General features: G+C 42.8%; 1 protein-coding gene across 1 annotated transcript in view; it reads left to right on the top strand.

The window, feature by feature from the left end:
• MIPEP (mitochondrial intermediate peptidase) overlaps positions 1-24145 on the top strand; it is a 133889-nt gene that overhangs the window by 59667 nt on the left and 50077 nt on the right. Inside the window, exons 15-16 of the mRNA XM_082859725.1 lie at positions 14484-14558; positions 17163-17282. Of these exons, the coding sequence (XP_082715851.1) occupies positions 14484-14558; positions 17163-17282 (195 nt within the window). The remainder of the gene's footprint in view (positions 1-14483; positions 14559-17162; positions 17283-24145) is intronic.

Genomic DNA, 24145 nt, shown 5'->3' with positions numbered 1-24145 from the left:
CTTACAAATGAGAAAGCAGGATGCCCAGAGCCTCGCCTGCTGTCAGAAAGCAAATGAGCAGCCTCCGAAAATGCCAGCCCGCAGCTTCGGCAGCCACCTCTGTGCTGCCTTCCTGTGGCCAGTTCCTTCGCTCAGAAGACGAGGACGATTTCATTTTGCTCGCCTTTGTTTTTCAAATCATTGTGACGATTATGTTTTTCTGAGTCAGGGCATCTCAAACTTTAATATGCATGAAATCATCTGGGATCTGGTTGAAATGCAGATTCTAACTCGGTGGGCATGGAGCGGCCCGAGACGATGTATTTCCAAGAAGCTTCCAGATCACACCGTGACAGCTGACTGCGCCTCAGAGTCTGGTTGGGGCTCCAGAAATTTACATTTGAGACATGGATGCATCAGTGGGTTTGGAGGAAGACATTAACTAAATGCTAGAAATAGGAACTCAACACCCAGCAGATCCTTGGGGTCTTTGGTGTTGCCGCTGAGCCTTGGCATTTACTGCTGACAGGCTGCACTGTCACTGTCATTGCCATAGTCACACAAAGCCAGATCGCAATTCTTCAGAACTCAACACAGCACTTTTGTTTTTAAATAAGGAACAAAGATAATTGTGGAAAAATTCATATTGAATTATTAAAATAAATTAGAACAAATTAGGTCACCATAGTTAACTGTTGGCATATTATGTTCTAATTGTAGAAATAATAATTCTGCCGTTTTTCTGTTTCTCACTGGGGGGAAACCTACAATGTCTTTCTACATTTTATAGCTAAAATGCATCTTTGAAATAGAAATAACCTCCTCTACAGTAATACAATAGGCATAATTAATTGTGAAGGTAATTGCCTTTCAGTCATTTAAGTAATTGCTGTCATCTGAATTCCTGCGTAGCTTCACCTGTACCTCTTTCGTGGCATGTAGGGCATTTCTCCATGTGATTAATTTTGACGTACATCCCTTTCCTGGGTCCTGGCAGAAGGATCAGCGGTCCGTTGTAGTGTACCTGACTGCAGGGTAGGGTGCTGTGCACACAGTGGGTGCTTCATAAAGGGAGTGCAGTGGGCCTCCCTGCTCCCTGGCCTGCTGGGCTTCCTCTGTCCCTCCCAGAGAGCGGCAGGGCCGGCTTCAGCCCTGGGCTGTTCATACCTTGTGGGCCGCTACAGAGACAAAAACTGCAGGTGTGGTTTTTTTTTGTTTTGAATTTTCTTTTCTTTTCTTTTTAAACAGCTGGTTCTTATTAGTTATCCATTTTATACATATTAGTATATATATGTCAATCCCAGTCTCCCAATTCATCACACCATCACCACCCCCCGCCACTTTCCCCCCTTGGTGTCCATACGTTTGTTCTCTACATCTGTGTCTCAATTTCTGCCCTGCAAACCGGTTCATCTGTGCCATTTTTGTAGGTTCCACATATATGCGTTAATATACGATATTTGTTTTTCTCTTCTGCCTTACTTCACTCTGTAGGACAGTCTCTAGGTCCATCCACTCTCTACAAATGACTCAGTTTCGTTCTGTTTTATGGCTGAGTAATATTCCATTGTATATATGTACCACATCTTCTTTATCCATTCATCTGTTGACGGGCATTTAGGTTGCTTCCATGTCCTGGCTATTGTAAATAGTGCTGCAGTGAACATTGGGGTGCATGTGTCTTTTTGAATTACGGTTTTCTCTGGGTATATGCCCAGTAGTGGGATTGCTGGGTCATGTGGTAGTTCTATTTTTAGTTTTTTAAGGAACCTCCATACTGTTCTCCATGGTGGCTGTATCAATTTACAGTCCCACCAATAGTGCAAGAGGGTTCCCTTTTCTCCACACCCTCTCCAGCATTTGTTGTTTGTAGATTTTCTGATGATGCCCATTCTAACTGGTGTGAGGTGATACCTCATTGTAGTTTTGATTTGTATTTCTCTAACAATTAGTGATGTTGAGCAGCTTTTCATGTGCTTCTTGGCCACCTGTATGTCTTCTTTGGAGAAATGTCTGTTTAGGTCTTCTGTCCATTTTTGGATTGGGTTGTTTGTTTTTTTAATATTGAGCTGCATGAGCTGTTTATATATTTTGGAGATGAATCCTTTGTCCGTTGATTTGTTTGCAAATATTTTCTCCCATTCTGAGGGTTGTCATTTCATCTTGTTTGTAGTTTCCTTTGCTTTGCAAAAGCTTTGAAGTTTCATTAGGTCCCATTTGTTTATTTTTGTTTTTATTTCCATTCCTCTAGGAGGTGGATCAAAAAAGATCTTGCTGTGATTTATGTCAAGGAGTGTTCTGCTTATGTTTTCCTCTTAGAGTTTTATAGTGTCCAGTCTTACATTTAGGTCTCTAATCCATTTTCAGTTTATTTTTGTGTATGGTGTTAGGGAGTGTTCTAATTTCATTCTTTCACATGTAGCTGTCCAGTTTTCCCAGCACCACTTATTGAAGAGACTGTCTTTTCTCCACTGTATATCCTTGCCTCCTTTGTCATAGATTAGTTGACCATAGGTGTGTGGGTTTATCTCTGGGCTTTCTATCCTGTTCCATTGATCTATATTTCTGTTTTTGTGCCAGTTGATTACTGTAGCTTTGTAGTATAGTCTGAAGTCAGGGAGTCTGATTCCTCCAGCTCCGTTTTTTTCCCTCAAGACCGTTTTGGCTATTCGGGGTCTTTTGTGTCTCCTTACAAATTTTAAGACTTTTTGTTCTAGTTCTGTAAAAAAATGTCATTGGTAATTTGATAGTGATTGCATTGAATCTGTAGATTGCTTTGGGTACTATAGTCATTTTCACAGTATTGAGATTCTTCCAGTCCAAGAACATGGTATATCTCTCCATCTGTTTGTGTCATCTTTAATTTCTTTCATCAGTGTCTTATACTTTTCTGCATACAGATCTTTTGTCTCCCTAGGTAGGTTTATTCCTAGGTGTTTTATTCTTTTTGCTGCTGTGGTAAATGGGAGTGTTTCCTTAATTTCTCTTTCAGATTTTTCATCATTAGTGTATAGGAATGCAAGAGATTTCTGTGCCTTAATTTTGTATCCTGCAACTTTACCAAATTCATTGATTAGCTCTAAGTGGTTTTCTGGTGGCATCTTTAGGATTCTCTATGTATAGTATCATGTCATCTGCAAACAGTGACAGTTTTACTTCTTTTCCAAGTTTTACTTCTTCTTTTGTATTCCTATTATTTCTTTTTCTTCTCTGATTGCTGTGGCTAGGACTTCCAAAACTTTGTTGAATAATAGTGGCGAGAGTGGCCGACATCCTTGTCTTGTTCCTGATCTTAGACGAAATGCTTTCAGTTTTTCACCATTGAGAATGATGTTTGCTGTGGCTTTGTCGTATATGGCCTTTATTATGTTGAGGTAGGTTCCCTCTGTGCACATTTTCAGGAGAGTTTTTATCATAAATGGGTGTTGAATTTTGTCAAAAGCTTTTTCTGCATCTATTGAGATGATCATATGGTTTTTATTCAATTTGTTAATACAGTGTATCACATTGATTGATTTGCGTATATTGAAGAATCCTTGCATCCCTGGGATAAATCCCACTTGATCATGGTGTATGATCCTTTTAATGTGTTGTTGGATCCTGTTAGTATTTTGTTGAGGATTTTTGCATCTATATTCATGAGCGATCTTGGTCTGTTATTTTCTTTTTTTGTAGTATCTTTCTCTGGTTTTGGTATCTGGTTTTGGGAGTGTTCCTTCCTCTGCAATTTTTTGGAAGAGTTTGAGAAGGATGGGTGTTAGCTCTTCTCTAAATGTTTGCTAGAATTCACCTGTAAAGCCATCTGGTCCTGGACTTTTGTTTGTTGGAAGATTTTTAATCACAGTTTCCATTTCATTACTTGTGATTTGTCTGTTCCTATTTTCTGTTTCTTCCTGGTTCAGTCTTGGAAGTTTATACCTTTCTAAGAATTTGTCCATTTCTTCCAGGTTGTCCATTTTATTGGCAATGTTGCTTGTAGTAGTCTCTTAGGATGCCTTGTATTTCTGCAGTGTCTGTTGTAACTTCTCCTTTTTCATTTCTAATTCTATTGATTTGAGTCCTCTCCCTGTTTTTCTTGATGAGCCTGGCTAATGGTTTATCAATTTTGTTTATCTTCTCAAACAACCAGCTTTTAGTTTTATTGATCTTTGCTATTGTTTTCTTCGTTTTTATTTCATTTATTTCTGCTCTGATCTTTATGATTTCTTTCCTTCTACTAACTTTGGGTTTTGTTTGTTCTTCTTTCTCTGGTTCCTTTAGGTGTAGGGTTAGGTTGTTTATTTGAGATTTTTCTGTTTCTTGAGGTACAATTGTATTGCTGTAAACTTCCCTCTTAGAACTGCTTTTGCTGCATCCCATAGGTTTTGGATTGTCGTGTTTTCATTGTCATTTTCTCTAGGTATTTTTTGATTTCCTCTTTCATTTTTTCAGTGATCTCTTGGTTATTTAGTAATGTATTGTTTAGCCTCCATGTGTTTGTGTTTTTAATGTTTTTTTCCCTGTAATTGATTTCTAATCTCATAGTGTTGTGGTCAGAAAAGATGCTTGATATAATTTCAGTTTTCTTAAATTTACTGAGGCTTGATTTGTGATCCAAGATGTGATCTTTCCTGGAGAATGTTCCATGCGCACTTGAGAAGAAAGTGTAATCTGCTGTTTTTGGATGGAATGTCCTATAAATATCAATTAAATCTGTCTGGTCCATTGTGTCATTTAAAGCTTGTGTTTCCTTATTAATTTTCTGTTTGGATGATCTGTCCATTGGTGTAAGTGGGGTGTTAAAGTCGCCCACTATTATTGTGTTACTGTCAATTTCCTCTTTTATAGCTGTTAGCAGTTGCCTTATGTATTGAGGTGCTCCTATGTTGGGTGCATATGTATTTATAATTGTTACATCTTCTTCTTGGATTGATCCCTTGATCATTATGTAGTGTCCTTCCTTGTCTCTTGTAACATTCTTTATTTTAAAGTCTATTTTGTCTGATATGAGTATTGCTACTCCAGCTTTCTTTTAATTTCCATTTGCACGAAATATCTTTTTCCATCCCCTCGCTTTCAGTCTGTATGTGTCCCTAGGTCTGAAGTGGGTATCTTGTAGACAACATATATATGGGTCTTGTTTTTGTATCCATTCAGCCAGTGTATGTCTTTTGGTTGGAGCATTTAATCCATTCACATATAAGGTAATTATCGATATGTATGTTCCTATGACCATATTCTTAATTGTTTTGGGTTTGTTTTTGTTGGTCCTTTTCTTCTCTTGTGTTTCCCACTTAGAAGTTCCTTTAGCATTTGCTGTAGAGCTGGTTTGGGGGTGCTGAATTCTCTTAGCTTTTGCTTGTCTGTAAAGCTTTTGATTTCTCCATCGAATCTGAATGAGATCCTTGCTGGGTAGAGTAATCTCTGTTGTAGGTTCTTCCCTTTCATCACTTTAAGTGTGTCGTGCCCCTCCCTTCTGGCTTGTAGAGTTTCTGCTGAGAAATCAGCTGTTAACTTATGGGAGTTCCCTTGTATGTTATTTGTCATTTTTCCCTTGTTCCTTTCAATAATTTTTCTTTGTCTTTAATTTTTGCCAGTTTGATCACTATGTGTCTTGGCGTGTTTCTCCTTGGGTTTATCCTGTATGGGACTCTCTGTGCTTCCTGGACTTGGGTGGCTATTTCCTTTCCCATGTTAGGGAAGTTTTCGATTGTAATCTCTTCAGATATTTTCTCAGGTCCTTTCTCTCTCTCTTCTCCTTCTGGGACCCCTATAATGTGAATGTTGTTGCGTGTAATGTGTCCCAGAGGTCTCTTAGGCTGTCTTCCTTTCTTTTCATTCTTTTTTCTTTATTCTGTTCCACAGCAGTGAACTCCAGCATTCTGTCTTCTGGGTCACTTACCCGTTCTTCTGCCTCAGTTACTCTCCTGTTGATTCCTTCTAGTGTAGTTTTCATTTCAGTTATTGGATTGTTCATCTCTGTCTGTTTGTTCTTTAATCCTTCTAGGTCTTTGTTAAACATTTCTTGCATCTTCTCGATCTTTGCCTCCATTCTTTTTCCGAGGTCTTGGGTCGTCTTCACTATCATTATTCTGAATTCTTCTTCTGGAAGGTTTCCTGTCTCCACTTCATTTAGCTGTGTTTCTGGGGTTTTATCTTGTTCCTTCATCTGGTACATAGCCCTCTGCCTTTTCATCTTGTCTGTCTTTTTTGAATGTGGTTTTTGTTCCATAGGCTGCAGGACTGTAGTTCTTGCTTCTGCTGTCAGCCCTCTGGTGGATGAGCTATCTGAGAGGCTTGTGCAAGTTTCCTGATGGGAAGGACTGGTGGTGGGTAGAGCTGGGTGTCGCTCAGGTGGGCAGGGCTCAGTAAAACTTCAACTAGCTTGTCTGCTGATGGGTGGGGCTGAGTTCCCTCCCTGTTGGTGTTTGGCCTGAGGCGACCCAGCACTGGAGCCTACCCGGGCTCTTTGGTGGGGCCAATGGCGGACTCTGGGAGGGCTCACGCCAAGGAGTACTTCCCGGAACTTCTGCTGCCAGTGTCCTTGTCCTACGGTGAGGCACAGCCGCCCCCTGCCTCTGCAGGAGACCCTCCAACCCTAGCAGGTAGGTCTGGTTCAGTCTCCTGTGGGGTCACTGCTCCTTCCCCGGGTCCCGATGTGCACACTGCTTTGTGTGTGCCCTCCAAGAGTGGAACCTCTGTTTCCCCCAGTCCTGTCGAAGTTCTGCAGTCAAATCCCACTAGCCTTCAAAGTCTGATTCTCTAGGAATTCCTCCTCCCGTTGCTGGACCCCCAGGTTGGGAAGCCTGACGTGGGGCTCAGAGCCTTCCCTCCAGTGTGTGGCCTCCTGTGGCATGTGTTCTCCAGCCTGTGAGTCCCCCACCAGCCGTTACGGGATTTGGTTTTACTGTGATTGCGCCCCTCCTGCCGTCTCGCTGTGGCTTCTCCTTTGTCTGTGGATGTGGGGTGTCTTTTCTGGTGAGTTCCAGTGTCCTCCTATTGATGATTGTTCAGCAGTGAGTTGTGATTCCGGTGCTCTTGCACAAGGGAGTGAGAGCACATCCTTCTTCTCCGCCATCTTGAACCAATCCTCCTGCAGGTGTTTGAATAAAAGAAACTCAGGCAAGGGTGTAAATTATCTGAAGTACGAAGTTCATTCAGTCAGTGTTATTTTGAAGTAAATTTGCAGTAATGCTCTCCAACCCCATTGAAAAAGGGGTTTAGACTGTTTCAGAAAATTGTTTCTGAACAGCTCTGCACTGAGTTTGTAAGGGTTGCGAATTGCTGAGCGTGGTTGAGTGTATAACTCTAAGTACTTTTGTATTGAAATGAAGTGGCTCAGTGAGAACAGCACTGATAGCAGGAGACCCTCGAAACAGAGCACAGTGGAAATCTGTCTGTCTTTACTGTGGAAAAGGAGCCTTGGAAGAGAAGACTGTGGGGCTTGGGGCTGGCCGTGAACATTGTTGGCGTGGCCTGGTTGTCAGGGGCTGGCAGTGTATGGGGCTCAGGCCCCAGCCACAGGCTGTTTGGAGCAAAGAGGTCCACGTTTGCGCAAGGCAGGCACTGCCGTCAAATGTGTTTGTGTCAAATTGGTGAAAACTTTCAGTCCTCAGACCTTCTGGAGTGTGGAATTCCAGTGGAAGGATCTAGTCCTGTAGTCAGAGCAGTTTGAATGAGGGACATCACTGAGTTCCGCTCTGTCCGTGGCCCAGCTGTGAAAGTTGAATGAAACTTTAAGTTTTATGTGCCTAACCCCAATTCTGACCTCATTGTATTTTCACCTCCACTTCCCCTGTCTCTAACTTCCTCATCTATTCATTGTATTCTAATCACATATGAAATACCTGTACTTAGTATCAATAGTCACTGAAAATTTTATCGTCACTGCTAATCCAGTTTTGGGGGGAACTTGTTGGAGTAGTAATAAAACAGATTTTGCAAAGGGTTATTACTTTTATCATCAAGTGGTAGTGTGCAGTGTTGAATTTTGAGGGGTACAGAAAATAAGTTGAAAATAAATCTGTAAAACTGAAGTCACACAGCTACCACATACATAGCAAACTTCACCGTGTACAGCAGGTTCAGAACTGTAAGTCTTCTGAGGGCAGGAGATGGTGTTTTGTCTTTCTTCTTCCGTGTTGCCTAGAATGGCACCTTGTGCCGAGAACTCATTGCGTGAAGGGTGGGTATTGTGTTGCCAGCGTACGTTGGGATAACGTGTTTGTGCATGTTACCACTTCATTCCCTCTGGAAGCGTGTGAATGTCAGTGACAGGCATAGCTCACCTTCACACACTGTTGACTACCTGCTATCTTCTAAATGTGTGGCGCGGAAAACTCGCAAATGAACTTAAAATGAGTAAAGATCGCATGTGTAAGCAGCATTGTAATTAGTACAGTTTGATCCTTTTGGGTGGCCTAAAGGAGGTGATGCGTTAAATCTCTGTCCTTTTATTCCTGAGCCTGTAGGAACTGAAATAAAGAAAGATGTCCTTTTTTCCATCAGTAGTAATTTTTAAGTTAACAAAGTCTCCTAGAATGTAAACCCCTTGAGAACTGGAATTTTCATGTTTTGTTCACTGATATATCACCATAATGGGCAATCAGTAAATGTTTGCTGAGTGAATTATCACTCAGCAGCACACAACCCTCGCTCCCACTCAAAGACAAAGAAACCATTAGAGTCAGACTCAGGGACTTGAAAATAACTAGTAACTGAGATAATTTTAAAGTAACTCTTGGATGGGGATTTAAATAACTGTGTTAAAGGATATCATGGATAAGGTGGACAATATGTATGAACAGATGGAGGAGAGAGATGGAAACTATGAGAAACAGGTGGAAATGCAGGAAATAAAGCCATGGTATCATATTTGAGGAATTCCTTTGAGGGGATCATCCATACACTTGACACAGCTGAGGAAAGCGTGAACCTAAAGATACGTCAATAGAAATTGTCCTAACAGAAATACAAGGGCAGGGGGAATGTTAGGGGAAGGGGAGGCAACATAGAGCATGCAAGGAACTTTGGGACAATATCAGACGGTGTAACATACATGTAGTTGGAGTTCCACAAATGAGAAGAGAGAAATAAGGCATGAGAAATAGGCGAAGGGATAATGGTTGAGAATTTGCCAAAAATGATGAAAATCAAGCCAGCAATCCAAGACGCTTAGAGAAGCCCATGCAGTATAACTGAAAACAGTATACACCTAGACACATGGTAGTCAAACTGCTGGGGACGAAAGCTAAAGAGAAAACCATGCAGTAAGCCAGAGAAAAGAAGACACACTACCAGCAGGAACAAAGACGGAGATTATAGAGGAACAAAGACGGAGATTATAGAGGAACAAAGACGGAGATTATAGAGGAACGCTCCTCAGAGACAGAGTCTGAACTGCAAGATCCGTAGCATGAGATATATTTGATTAAAATATCATCAGAAGGAACATTTCCTCATTAGCACCAATCTTCTCTAAATATGAACCGGACCCTGCAGATGAGGGACTGACTCACTGTTTGATAGCTAGTTCTGCTTAAAGTGAGAGAAAATGTTTTCAAAACGTGAGTTAAGGACCAAGTTCTGTGGCAGATGTTGAAATAGGGAAGATATACTAGTAACACAGCGAAACGAGATTTCATTGTTCTTCTAAAAGCCTTAAGGTGGTCACAGTGGAGAAAGTGTCCTTTGCTAAAGCTGGGTAATTTGAGGAGACGTGTATTTCGTTAAGCATACTTGACTGTTTTATAAATGAAAAGAAATATAAACAGGAAGCAAAGTACATTTTCTTATTAAGTGCTTTGCTAAAGCTGGGTAATTTGAGGAGACGTGTATTTCGTTAAGCATACTTGACTGTTTTATAAATGAAAAGAAATATAAACAGGAAGCAAAGTACATTTTCTTATTAAGAATTTGTTAGGTGCTACAGAGAGAACTGTTTAGCTAAATTCCTGTCTCCTAAGAATTTATAAATCTGAAACAGACCATATTTAGAGAATAGGTAGGTAGAACAGTAAAATGTAAATAAAGTGGTCAAAGTCAATGGTTATTGTGTCATATAGAGCAGCTGTAATCGTGAGAATACTGGCTACCAGTTAGTCAGCATCTGCTCCGTTAAACCTGACATAATACACTTTTAAAATACATTATCTTGTTCAATTGTTATCTAATTCTCTGAAACTGTAACATGGACGTTTTACAAGTGAGGAAAACGTGGCTTAGAGAATTCAGTGATTGGTTCTTCGCTGTGATTGGTTAATCTGAAGGTTATTCTTGACCTGTAGCATCCTCTATATGCTCTTCACTCTTTGATGAACACGGCAGCACCCAGATCTGCAGGGGAGCAGACAGCTTCCCATCATGGCTGGGATAGGAGACTTAGTGATCATAGAAGGGGTGTTTCCTACTTTGGAAATCATGAAGATCGTAGTAGAAGCTGGTAAAACACACAGCTGATTATATGGTGAAAGAGTCATTATCATTTCTACTGCCTTGGACTTCGTTAAATTTTCATTTAACATAATGAAAAAATACTGTTGGAGGTTCAGGTGTTTAAAGCGCTTTCTTTTCTATGTGGTTGCCCATTGCCTGCTGGCTTGGATGTATTCATTCTGTCTTTCTTCAATATATTGATACTAGAAGTGAGCCCGTACTTTGACTTCAGGAGCCAGTACTGTGAAACATCTGTGCTCCTCGGTGGACACACCTTTGGAATAACAGCAAAGATTGAATTATTGGTGTCAGTATTGGTTGCCATGACTCTGGTTGGTAAAGTGATATTCACAGAAGAAAATCTTGACCAGGAAACATTGTTTCTAACTTGAAGTTTAAGGTTTAGCTTCTAAATATTGTATATTAAAAAAAAAATTGTATATAGGGGGTTTCCTGGCGGCCCAGTGGCTAGGATACGGCGCTCTCACTGCCATGGACCCAGGTTCAATCCCTGGTCAGGGAACTAAGATCCCGCAAGCGTGTGGTGCAGCCAAAAAAAAATTGTATAGAACTTAAGGTCAGTGTGGGTGTTATTTAAATTCTGTTCTACTTTATCTTTGTTATTGTTTTTTAATTTTGAAGAAGGCAGTACTTTCTAAGGGAATATATAACTCCCTTCCGTGAGCTGAAGTACATTAATTCCAGTTGACTAACAACCCAACTAGATTAAAAAAAAAAAAAGAACATCCATTTTCCTGTTTACACCACGCATAATATAAATGTATTACTTAATTTGTGATTTGATGGGTTAATAATTCTTTCCTCTGAACTGTTCTATTAGGACAGTATTTACCTTCTACTTAAATGTTTCCTTACATTTTTGGTAAACATTCTTTGTATTCACTACTCTATGTACAGTGGGCCTTGAATACATAGTTTGGGGAGGTTTTTTTGTACTTTTTATTTTGAAATAATTGTAGACTCATAGCAAGTTGCAAAAAGTAATCCAGGAGTCCCATGTAACCTTCATTTCCCCCAACATTTTATAGAACTATGTAGCACATGTGGGTTTTCTGAATACGTAATTGTTTTTTTTCCTTTTTGGCCGTGCCATTGTGGGATCTTAATTCCCCGACCAGGGATCAAACCCAGGCCCCAGGCAGTGCGAGTGTGGAGTTCCAATCACTGGACCGTCAGGGAATTCCCTTGAATATGTAATTTTTTTTTGTCTTTTTTTTTAAAAAAAATAAATTTATTTATTTATTTTTGGCTGCGTTGGGTCTTCATTGCTGCCCGCGGGCTTTCTCTAGTTGGGGTGAGCAGGGGCTACTCTTCGTTGTGGTGCGCGGGCTTCTTATTGCGGTGGCTTCTCTTGTTGCGGAGCACGGGCTCTAGGCGCACGGGCTTCAGTAGTTGTGGCACACGGGCTCAGTAGTTGTGGCTCACAGGCTCTAGAGAGCAGGCTCAGTAGTTGTGGTGCACGAGCTTAGTTGCTCTGAGGCATGTGGGATCTTCCCAGACCAGGGCTGGAACCCGTGTCTCTTGCGTTGGCAGGCGGATTCTTAACCTCTGCGCCACCAGGGAAGTCGTGAATATGTAATTTTTGATAAACTGTTTTCAGTTGTCTTTCTGTGCTCTTTTTCGTTGCGTCTTTTGTTTTATTGTAAACCTGAGCAGGAAAGAATCAAGCCTCCTTAAATTTGTCCCTTTGTTTTGCCCTTTTGCTAGATGGGTTTGCATTTTGGGAGACACTGGCCTCAAAGTAAACTACTTACAGATGAAAGGGGTCTGTTGGGTTTGGTTCTTAGACCCAGTATTGGCATTTCCTCCTCACTGTCTCCAGGCAGGGCTTGTAAACCTTACCGAGAGCCGGGACCATGGCCATGGACGCCCCTCCACTCCCCGCTCAGGGCCTGCGCCTCCCGACCTGACCTTGCTCCCCACCTCGGCCCCCTGACCGCCCTGCCTCTTCCCCCGCAGTCCAGCCCCAGTCATGCCCCGGCTGCCCACTCTCCTCTGGCTGAGGTCACTGGTGGTGTGTGTGTGTCACTCCTGGCCCCCTCCTATGGCGTGTCTACACTGCAGCCAAAGGAATCTTTTCAGAACACAACTTGGCCCAGGTGACTTCCTTGGTCAAAACTCACCAGTGGCCTCCTGCAGGATCTGAGGGTGGGCACCCCGTCCTTGCCTGACTGAGCCCCCAGGCCCCCTCTTCCGTGCCTCTGCTCAGGGCCCTTCTCCCTGCGGCCCCCAGCCCCGCTTCACGCCTGTTCACTTTGTAGGTCCCACTTCTGCCTTGTTCCCTCAGTCAAGCCCTTCTGGGTCATGGTTTCACACTCACTTGCAGGGTCTTCCTTCCCCTTGCTCGTTGTAGCTCCGTTTATGGTTCTGCGCACATGGGCAGTGCTGCTGGGACCCCATCTCCACCTCTTCCTGTCCCTCAGGTCTAATAAAGTGCTTGCCCCCAGGAGTTTCCATTGTTTGTTGATAATCCTTCCACGCGTACTATTTTTTTATGGGAAAATAAAACCATTAAAGCTTTGTGAAGCATGAAAAACCCAAGTGCAGCAGCAGTCCTGTCAACAGAAGGTATAACATAAAGTAGGGTTTAAAGAAAGCTGAACATCTTGATACAGCTGCTGGCATGTATGACTTCACTGAACCGTGACTTTTTAAAATGCTGTTGCAGGAAATTTTCGTTTTATGTTGGGAAGACCCAGGCCTTTCCCTGCACCGGAAGTTACACTGTGCAGCTTCCTTCAGTCTGTGTCCTTTACCTCTTGAAAAATTCCCTTTTTTGGCTGGTTTGCTTTTCTTATAGCTAAACAGAAAGAGAAGAGAAAAGGCCTCATTGTCTGAGCCTTCATCCTGCTACAGAAGTCAGGGTCGTTCTTGCGTTAGTTCACTCCTCCTGCAGATATGCACTGAGTGTCTGCTGTGTGCCAGGCACTGTTCTAGGTCCTGGGGAGAGATCTGTATAGATGTATAGATAAACATGTGCACGCATGTGCACACACACGTGGCAGTGCCTGCTTCCCCTTCCAGCTCACAGCTCACATTACCACTCACCAGTGTTTAGTTTATACAGCTGTAGTGCACAGTAACCTGCCGTAAGTCTCTTACATAATTTGTTTGTCTTTAGAAGGGCTTTTAACTTGATTTAGATTGTAAATAGAATTGTATAAAATGGCAGCTGTCTTCAGTAAACGCCAGTATTAATGATTTTAAAGTAGAGTAAGGGCTTCCCTGGTGGCGCAGTGGTTGAGAGTCCGCCTGCCGATGCAGGGGACACGGGTTCGTGCCCCGGTCCGGGAAGATCTCACATGCTGCGGAGCGGCTGGGCCCGTGAGCCATGGCCGCTGAGCCTGCGCATCCGGAGCCTGTGCTCCACAACGGGAGAGGCCACAACAGTGAGAGGCCCGCGTACCAAAAAAAAAAAAAAAAAAAGTAGAGTAAGATTGGCTACAGCACTTCCTCAGCTACATTATTAGTTTATTTGTAAGAGAATACGTGACGTTACATGATTATGGCTAATTAGTCTCGGAGAGGAAGCCCTAAATTGTATGGGGACATTAATCAGACTGCGTTTCCAAGCCCTGCAATTCTTTCAGGTTGGAAAATAAAAGAAGGCACAGTTCATTATCATGGTTATTTGTCGGGATATGTTGTTCGGCTCCAGTGCTGACTGGCACCATGGACTAGAGTTTATTTCTTGACTTTGTGACCTTTGATTCCTGTCATCAGTCAGTACGTGCTCTTAAGGTCAACAGAGCACTTGAATGGACTTTCATTGCTAACAAAGGGACAGAAAAAGTACTAACTTTTCCTAACGTTTTAACTAGAGTTTTAAAGAACAGTGCCAATGTCTGACTTCCCTGCAATCCTGTATTTTCACGTACAAACCCCTATTTGATAATTACCGCTTCTTGAAATTCAGTGGAATGTATTCATCCTTTATCTTGTCCTCGAAAATATTTCAAAGTTATTATTAAACCAAAATGAAATTGTATCATTTGATGTTATTTTTAACCTTCCTGCCTCAAAAGTACACAGTGCAGTTTACTCACATACATATTGTTTTGTTTTTCAAGCCACTGCCCAGAAATATGGTGTCTCGTCTTTGCGAATCTAAAAAGGTTTGTGCAGCAGCAGACATGCAGCTTCAGGTGGGTGTGTGCCTTTGTTCTGAAGTTTTCACAGATATTATTCAAAATAAATGTATAACTTTAAATTCTTGCCAGTGCTACCCATTTATTATAATAATTATGCTTCCAAAACATCTTTCGTCTGAGTTCAGAGAACTTGACCTTGACTAATCATTTGGTCTTCCAACCGTCCTTAGGAGGTAGGTGTCAAATAAGGTTATTTCCCAATTTCAGTGGAAAATCAAAGAGTGGAAAAGTTTTACCTGACTTCTTCTAAATGGTGCATTTCAGCAACCAAGTTATATCTTTTTGTTCACTTTGTATCTTTTTTTAAATTTGTGTTTTTAGATGTGAAGTTTAAACAGTAATGACTTAGTTTTTAGTAAAACTCAAAGCCAGTGTTCCAGGTTTCCAGATAAAGACGAGAAACATTTTATAAACCACCTGGATGTCAGGTCTGTGTGATACCAGATGTTTAGGTTATTTGTAATTTCTGAGATTGTTTATGGAGTTATTCCTCTTCATCAGATCTTGAGTGTTATGTAAACACAGCCTAAACACCCATCTTTCATCTCAGGCAGTATTCACTTTCTAATGATCCAGTCACCTGTTTAAAAGTGTAGCCACTATTGAATTGCTTTATAGGTGTATAAAGTTCAGTCCCTAGAAAGTAATGAATGTGCTCTGTTTTTTTGGACCTTAAAATACACGTTTCAGTGAAGAAGATGCCTGCTATAGACGAAACCATGGATTAATAACATTATTTAGTGTCTATTTGTATCACACAATTGCAAAAAGATTTCTGGATTATTTGAAAGGTTAACACTACTTGGCAGTAGTCTTCTGATTTACTCGTATCTGTCGTGGGAGTCCTACCTTTTAAAAGCCCGTGTCCTGGCGTCCTTTGCAACACTTGTTCCAGTGATTTTCTTCTGAAAAGGAAAACCAACCTTTCTGTACTTCTGCCTTCCAAAAAGAATAAGGAGAGAGAGGGAGAGAGAGGGAGAGGGGGGTTGAAAAGCTGGAGGAGAAGGGAGGGAAGGAGGTTCCCACCCGAAGGGCCGCTCACGCTGCTTTCCTGTCACACAGCCGTCCCCCGAGCCGTGGGGACAACCCAGGGTGGAAGGGAGTTGCTGCAGATTGCTAAGCGGGTATCAGTAGTGGTTTTTAAATTGTGCCTTTTAAATTTTTATTTATTTATTTATTTCTTGCTGTGCATTATTCTAGAAACAGCTCCTGTTTTTCTGCAGCTCTGAGGTTCCTGGTCCCAAGCACGCAGGACCCCCGGGGGGGCTTATCGCCTAGGGTTGTTTGGTTCATCAGCAAATGAGCATGAAATATTGGGGTGGCCAAAAAGTTCGTTCGGGTGTTTCCGCTAGATGTTGCAGCTTACAGAAAACCCCGAACGAACTTTTTGACCAACCCAATATTGTTACTCATTGCAGAACATAGAACGGAAAGAGCTGTATTTAGTATATGTTTAGATTGCCAGTTATAGCAAAGCAATATTTAGGAAATGTCTGTATTTTTCCAGTGAAGGTTTAAACTTGACTTTATAATTTAGAACCATAATTCTCTATCTAGATGAAGCCAGAAGTTATAGAGGTCATTTAAATTTTTTCTTTTATATAAACCAATCCTCACTTCTTTCAAGTCAACAGCTGCACATTCTCTACAAATTCCTATTTTGAATCCGAAAGATATGTATCGGAAACATAATCACTTGACAGTTTTTTCTTTTAAAATAAAATATTTTCTACTTGCTTGCCTCAGGTAAAATTCAGACAATGTTAATAAGTCAAATGTTGCAGTGAAAAAGCACTTTACTTGAGGTTTTCTGCCCAAAATTTAGCTTTCAGAGCTTGGTAAATACGCAGCAGGGTTCATGTTTAAACTCCTTCTAATGCTTTACTCTCCTCTCATGTTTCAGTGGCCTCTGTCCTCTCCTTGGAGGGGAGTGAGCCTTCCCTACCAGTCACCTCCTTAAGCCAGGGTCGCCCCGCCCAGCAGCTGCTTCCTCTGAGCCCTGACAGCAGGGCTGGGGTCTGCCTTGGTCCCGGCCTCAGACTCTGCGACAGCTGCTCCTGAATCCTGTGTAACACCCCTGCTTCCTCACCTCACTTCACCCCGCCTTTCACCTCTCATCAACGAACTAGGATTCTCACCCTGTCATTTCTCTCATTTAATTACATCAGGATTCTAGGAAGAAGCCAAACAGTATTTATTAGCTCCAGGGGGTCACAGGTCATAACTTAATTTTTTCATATTTCCAGATATATATATATATATATATATATTTCCATATGTATGTTTGTGTGTGTGTGTAGTTCTGTGGTCACAAATTTAATTTACTACACTGTACAGAAAGAGTACCTTATAGATAGGGTTCAGAATTCCTTAATATCCTTAATCATGGAGAGGTTGAGAGCTTTCCTTTTCATCATTAACATGGTCTTAAATGTGGTATGAAATGCAAAATACATCTCAAGCCTCATACACTTATACGTGTGACTGCCCAACTGCGACTTGCAGTTATTATTCTGGTAGACTTGTAACATCTTTGGTCGCCTACATCATAGATGTAAGCATGGCGCCCAGACTAAATAGGTGCGTTCTTCCGTCCAGGTCTTTTATGCTGCTCTGGATCAGATCTACCATGGGAAGCATCCCCTGAGGAGCTCGACCACAGACATCCTCAGGGACACCCAGGAGAAGTTCTATGGCTTACCGTACGTCCCAAACACTGTGAGTCTGGCGTTCCGACCCTGTTGTGTGCCATTGAATGGGTGTACGTGTCAAGTGGGCGGGGTGTGAAATCCTCTCCTGGATGTTGAGGTTTCCTGAGGGGCAAATGCTAGAAACGCCTGACTCACCCACTGCCCCCAAACGTCCGTTTACATGTACTTATTTTCCTCCTGCCAGCAGGGTTTTTCTAGATTCCTAGGGAAGTGGGCTAAAAAAAGGCCCTTGGAGTTAGTCTGTGTTCTTTTTCATTATTTATTTGTGACGAGAAAAACAGCGATGTAAGATGAACGTGATGATCGGTCCCCAGCCGCTCTCACTGCAAAGAGAATCCACACTGACTGAGGACCCGCTTGTGTCGGGACCGTGACGGGCATCCTCGGTGCTCTGTCGGGATGGAGAGCGGGCGCATCGCCACCGTTCACTGAGGACCAGGCGCCAGACTCCGTCCGATTGCTTGGCAAAAGCCCTGACTCAGAAGGACCCTGTGAACTGGATGCTTACCCGTCATAGGGGTGCACGGGGGGCTTGTGCCAGTGACGTATCTTGTCTAGGGTCATGTGGGTAGTGAGCGGTGGTGTTGGGATTCCCACCCAACCTGAAGCCGTGTCCTCATCAGCCCAGGTTCCGTGAGGAAGCTGCATGCTGGGGAAGAGTGCCCTGCGTCCTGGCACGAGACTGGCGCTTTCATATCACTCGGGACCTCAGGTCCAAGCGATGGGAGCCCGACTCCTAGTGGCTTAAGCAGAAAGGGTGTTTATTGAGCCCCGTGCCTGGAAGGTGCAGGGGTCGGTCTGTTTGGTTGCCGGTTAGCTGGGTTGAGTTAGTTCTTACACAGTGTTGTTAGAAATGTTTCTCCTTCTTTCGTCTTTCAGCTGTGTCTTTCTCTGGATTTGTCTTATTCTCAGGGAGGTGGCCCTGACTTGGTGGCATGGTGGCCACCGGAAGGTCCAGCTTATCCCATCTCATAGAAAGAAAGCTCATTTGAAAATGCTCTGTAAGCTGCAAAATGCCAAATAAATGTGGTTTCATTTGATAACAGTGTTGGATACCAGCATGTGTTGTGCTGAGTTTAAGTTCATCAGTAAACTGTAACTGTCCACTAGATCTTCAGGTCCTAATACTTGAACATGTGGGACTGTTCATCTTTACCAGACAAGGAAAGTCCCAGGAAATTTCATCTTCATAAGATTCCTCATCAGCAGTGTTTGATTGTCATAGAAGCTTTGCCATCTATTTGTGATGCATAATGCTAGTCACACTACCTTCCTATTTTTGACCATGTGTATAAGAAATTTATTGTGCCAGTGCTGTGTACTACTGTGTACTTGAATTATCTATGTTAGTGAAGATCTGTAATAATAAGAATAGTCTCACTCTTCATCAGTGGAATCATAATAACACTTGCCTACATGTAGGGAAAAACGACATCCTTTAAGGGTGTTTTCCCGTTTACGGAGCATTGCCTGACCCACGTGCTTTTGTGCTCATTTTATGTTCTTCTTTGCTTAGCTTTAAAATCAGTGTGACTTGAACTCCACGTGGTTATATCACCAGAGGGTAGTAGAGTCGTAGGGACACCAATATTAGGAGGAACTGGGCTGCTTTCTGAAGCCACTTCAGCTTGGCTGAGTTGTCACCCCAGCTTGCTTTACCTTAAGTCTTATAACAGTTGAGCTGTGTCTCTTTTTAGAAGAAAACCCAGGAAATTCCCTGGTGGTCCAGTGGTTAGGATTCGGTGCTTTCATTGCCGTGGCCTGGATTCAGCCCCTGGTTGGGGAACTGAGATCCTCTAAGCCGTGCGGCATGGCCAAAATAAAAATAAAAACAATGTTAGAAAAATAAAAAAGAAGAGAACTCAGATTTCCTCACCATGCAGGTTTCTTTTGTGTAGTAATTAGATATACAAAGATGAGGTGACATTGGTACCCAATTCTGCAACAACTATCAGTAAATTATTTTTAATTTAAAAGGAAGGATGTTGTTATTAAGTCCACTATCCTTTTTCTAACTCCTTTGAGAAAATATCAAGGTTTATCTCTTCACTGAGATTACCTCCCCCATTCATGGTCAGTAAGCTGTAGCTCTTTGTGTCAGTTGTTTTGGGAGGTCTTTAGAAGAAGCATAGCTACATTTAGAGAAAAAAGGCATTCTTTAAAGGCTTGTCTTTTTCTTTTAATGTCTGAGCGCTCGTTTAGATTTGCCCAAGTGTTCTGTCCTTCCTGCGTAGCAACTTCGGCCTCTCATCCATTTGTCAGCTCATCATGAGACCCGTAACAAACCTTCCCGTAAACAGAGAAAATGAGACCAGGGTGCTCGTTGGAATTCTTCGGTGTAGTATCCATCAGGATAGTAAGACAAGAAGAAAAGATAGAAGCGCTGGAAAGGAAGATACAAAACTGTCAGTATTTGCAGATGATTGATTGCTGAGAAAATCCAGAGTGTGTAGAGGTAAATTATTAAAATTAATGAGAAGTTAGCAACTTTTCTAGATAAATAATATATAAAAATTTAATCCGGGGCTTCCCTGGTGGTGCAGTGGTTGAGAGTCCGCCTGCCGATGCAGGGGACACGGGTTCGTGCCCTGGTCTGGGAAGATCCCACATGCCGCGGAGCGGCTGGGCCCGTGAGCCATGGCCGCTGAGCCTGCGCGTCCGGAGCTTGTGCTCCGCAACGGGAGAGGCCACAACAGTGAGAGGCCCAAGTACAGCAAAAAAAAAAAAAAAAAAAAATTAATCCATCTCTGTTTACCAGCAACAAACAAAAAAATTGTAAATATACCATTAAGGCAAGAAAAAATATAAGGTGGTACCTCCCCAGACATCTTTTTAAAAAAGCAGCTAATTTCCAGATCCTGAACAAAGAACTGAACCATATTTATAGATAGGAAGATTTGATATAAAAACAATATCACGTTTTCTCCATTTAACCTGTACTCTTAATGTAATGTGATTCGCCTCGTTTGTTGGCTTGAAGCTAACGAGCTGAGTGTATGATTTTATGTGGAAGCGTGATGGCCAAGGAGCAGCTTTGAAGAACAGTGGCAGGTGGGTGGGCTTGCCCCGTCAGGATTAGTACTCAGAGGAGGCTGTAGGAATTAGGACAGTGTAACGATGCTGCAAGGGCTGCAGGGACAGATGGTGGAGCAGAGCCCAGAGCCTGAAAGCTGGCTCAGCACATTTACGGCCTCTTGACCATAAGCTGAATAACACTGCAGGTCTGTGGGCCGAGAAGAGATTGGTTTATTTTAAATGGTGCTGTCGCTATCCGTCGTCCACATGGAAAAGAGGAAACCTGGATCTGTCTCATTCTGTGATAAATAAGTAAAGAGTTAAATTTGTAGAGATGATGGGAGTGTCTTTCTGACAGCTCCTTTCTGTTCCTGCTCAGACTCGCATGTCATACAGACAACACAAAAGACATTAACTGTAAAACAGAAGACTGATACATTCCACTGTATTAAAATCTGCGTCTTCCGTTCATCCAAAAACCAGGTGAAAAACAGTGAAAAGCTACAGACTGGAAGTAGAGGTTTTCAACACATGTAACTGGAAAAAGATTCTTTTCCTTTTTAAATTAATTAATTTTGATTGTGGTACAAAAAACATGAAAGGTACCATCTTGAACCATAAACAAGATGAAAAGACAACCCTCAGAATGGGAGAAAATATTTGCAAATGAAGCAACTGACAAAGGATTAATCTCCAAAACATACAAGCAACTCATGCAGCTCAATATCAAAAAAACAAACAACCCAATCCAAAAATGGGCAGAAGACCTAAATAGACATTTCTCCAAAGAAGATATACAGATTGCCAACAAACACATGAAAGAATGCTCAACATCATTAATCATTAGAGAAATGCAAATCAAAACTACAATGAGATATCATCTCACACCGGTCAGAACGGCCATCATCAAAAAATCTAGAAACAATAAATGCTGGAGAGGGTGTGGAGGAGAGGGAACCCTCTTGCACTGTTGGTGGGAATGTAAATTGATACAGCCACCATGGAGAACAGTATGGAGGTTCCTTAAAAAGCTAAAAATAGAACTACCATACGACCCAGCAATCCCACCACTGGGCATATACCCTGAGAAAACCATAATTCAAAAAGAGTCATGTACCAAAATGTTCATTGCAGCTCTATTTACAATAGCCAGGACATGGAAGGAACCTTTAAGTGTCCATCAACAGATGAATGGATAAAGGAGATGTGGCATATATATATACAATGGAATATTACTCAGCCATAAAAAGGAACGAAACTGAGTTATTTGTAGTGAGGTGGATGGACCTAGACTGTCATACAGAGTGAACTAAGTCAGAAAGAGAAAAACAAATACTGTATGCTAACACATATATATATGGAATCTAAAAAAAAAGGTTCTGAAGAACGTAGGGGCAACACAGGAATAAAGATGAAGACATAGAGAATGGACTTGAGGACACGGGGAGGGGGAAGGGTAAGCTGGGACAAAGTGAGAGTGGCATGGACATATATACACTACCAAACATACAATAGACAGCTAGTGGGAAGCAGCTGCATAGCACAGGGAGATCAGCTCGGTGCTTTGTCACCACCTAGAGGGGTGGGATAGGGAGGGAGATGCAAGAGGGAAGAGATATGGGGACATACGTATATATATAACTGATTCACTTTGTTATACAGCAAAAACTAACATACCGTTGTAAAGCAATTATACTACAGTAAAGATGTTAAAAAATATATAATTTTAGACATTTAGCCAAAAGAAAAAAAGTACCATCTTGGAAAAGACGGTGCCTTGAATGCACTGCATAAGATGACCTTGGTGTTCATTGGGGCATGCGGTGAAGCCGTGTCAGGATGCCATCTCACTCTCACCCATCAGGCGACAGAGAAAACCACAGACAGTGACCAGTGCTGGCCAGGCTGTGGAGTCACAGTCACACGTGGGCAGTGTTGCGTTTGCCGTGACTACTTGGAAATCAGCTGGGTGTCACCTCTTAACGTTGAGGATAGACCCTGTGACCCAGCAGTTCACCTCCTACGTGGAACCCAGAGAAAGTGTTGTCTTAGGTCCTAAGCGTTGAGGATAGGAATGTGTACAACAGCACTGTTTGTAAATGGGGGGGCAAGGAGGGGGCTTCTGGGAAGAACCCACGCGATTGTGAGCACAAAAATAGATGAATGATTTCGGGCATATTCATCGGCTGGGATACTGTGCAGCAGGGAAATCGCGATGATGAGCTTGAGAAGCAAAATGTAAAGTAAAAAAAAAATGAGCTTCAGAAGAAATAGATTTTGTACATTTATATAAAGTTCAAAATCACGCAGAACTAAGCAGTGCATTATCATAGATCTCTACGTACTTAGTAAAACTGTAAAGAAAACGAAGGAATAGTAAGCCCAGAATTGAGGCAGTGCTAACCGCTGGAGCAAGGAAGGGGAGCACAGAAGTCTTAGAAATATTTTATTTCTTAAACTGATTAATAGGCTTGTGGTTGATAAATTGGCCATTCTGTGGAGTATAGGAATATATTCTTGGTATGTAGAACGTACCCTACGTGTTGAAAGGCTGTTTTGGCTGCCGTGTATGGGGTACAGAGGGGTTGGGGGACCAGCTGGAAAGTTATTCGCGCGTCGTTGGGACAGCGCTGCTGGCAGCCCTGGTGGGGGGAGGGGGTGTCGGGCAGGTTCGGGGACTGTGTGGAAGGTGGGTGTGGAAGGTGGGGAGCCTGGCGGGGCCGGGGCGGGAAGTTGGGTTCAGGGCGACTGCCAGGTTCTAACGTGAGATGGACAGGAGACTTCTCGAGTTCCCCGAGACCAGAGGAGGGGCAGTTTTCCCCTCTACTCATCTCCAGAGATTGTTTTTCTCCAATGAATCATTTTATTTCCTCAAATTAAACAATGAGAAAAGGAAAATATAATTTATACGACAACCTACAGCACATTGAGGCTTTCCGATGCATCGTACAGCTGGTACAGCGGGTACGCCGGGATATTAGTTTTCATTTCCAGAGGCAGGCTTCTCCCCAGAAGGATGGGTGAGGAAAAGAGGCGCCTTCGTTTTCATCAGGCCCTGCGTTCTTCCTCCCCCTTGCTGGGCTGTGCCCTCACCTGGGCCAGCATCCCTGGGGGCTGAACACCCCTCAGGCGCAGCTCGGTGACACTGTGAGGTTAGCTACAAGGAGGAAGAGGCCGCTGGACGGGCAGAGGAGGGTCAGAGGCTCTGGAGCCCGCAGACCCACTTGGTGCTGGTGTTCCATAAGCCGGGAGGGGCGGCCCCCGCGGTGGGCAGGGCTGGCGTCAGTGAAACAGGAAGACGGGAGGGGTGCAGAGGGGAAGGGTTTAGTCTGAGGTGAGGATGCTGTTGGATCCTTGGGTCTGAAGGCCAGGAAGCAGATCCTGGCGGGAGCCGTGTAGATTTGGGAGGTGTTCACCTACAGAGAGGATGCTGTGAGCTATGGAGGGGGACAGCGCCCCTGAGCGGGGGACCTGCAAGAGGTGGCACACCCGGGTCAGCCGGTGTCGGTGGGGAAGATCTTCTGATTGAAATAGCTTTTTCTCAAATACCAGCAAAAACTGAAATTTTAAACGTATTTCCTATTTCTACCACTATTACAGTACAACGCTGTGCCCTTTTCTATTAATTTAGGGTTACATTGTGCTACGTCGCTTGGACCATCAGTTGTAGGACATTTATCGTGGATGTGCGTTGTGAGTTTCCAAAGAACAGACTGATAGATAAACTTTCATCAGACAACTCACATGTGATCTGAGGGCTTCCCGTCTGGAAACTGCTCAAGTTTTCGAGCAGATTCTTAAGCTGGTGTTTGCCGCTGTCATGGTGATATGTGCAAAGGACAGTGGCCGCTAGTT

This window comes from Leucopleurus acutus (assembly GCF_964270905.1).
Source record: "Leucopleurus acutus genome assembly, chromosome: 18".
NCBI classification, from domain to species: domain Eukaryota; kingdom Metazoa; phylum Chordata; class Mammalia; order Artiodactyla; family Delphinidae; genus Leucopleurus; species Leucopleurus acutus.
Note: the sequence above shows the minus strand (reverse complement) of the source record. Positions and strands in the feature narration are given on the sequence as shown.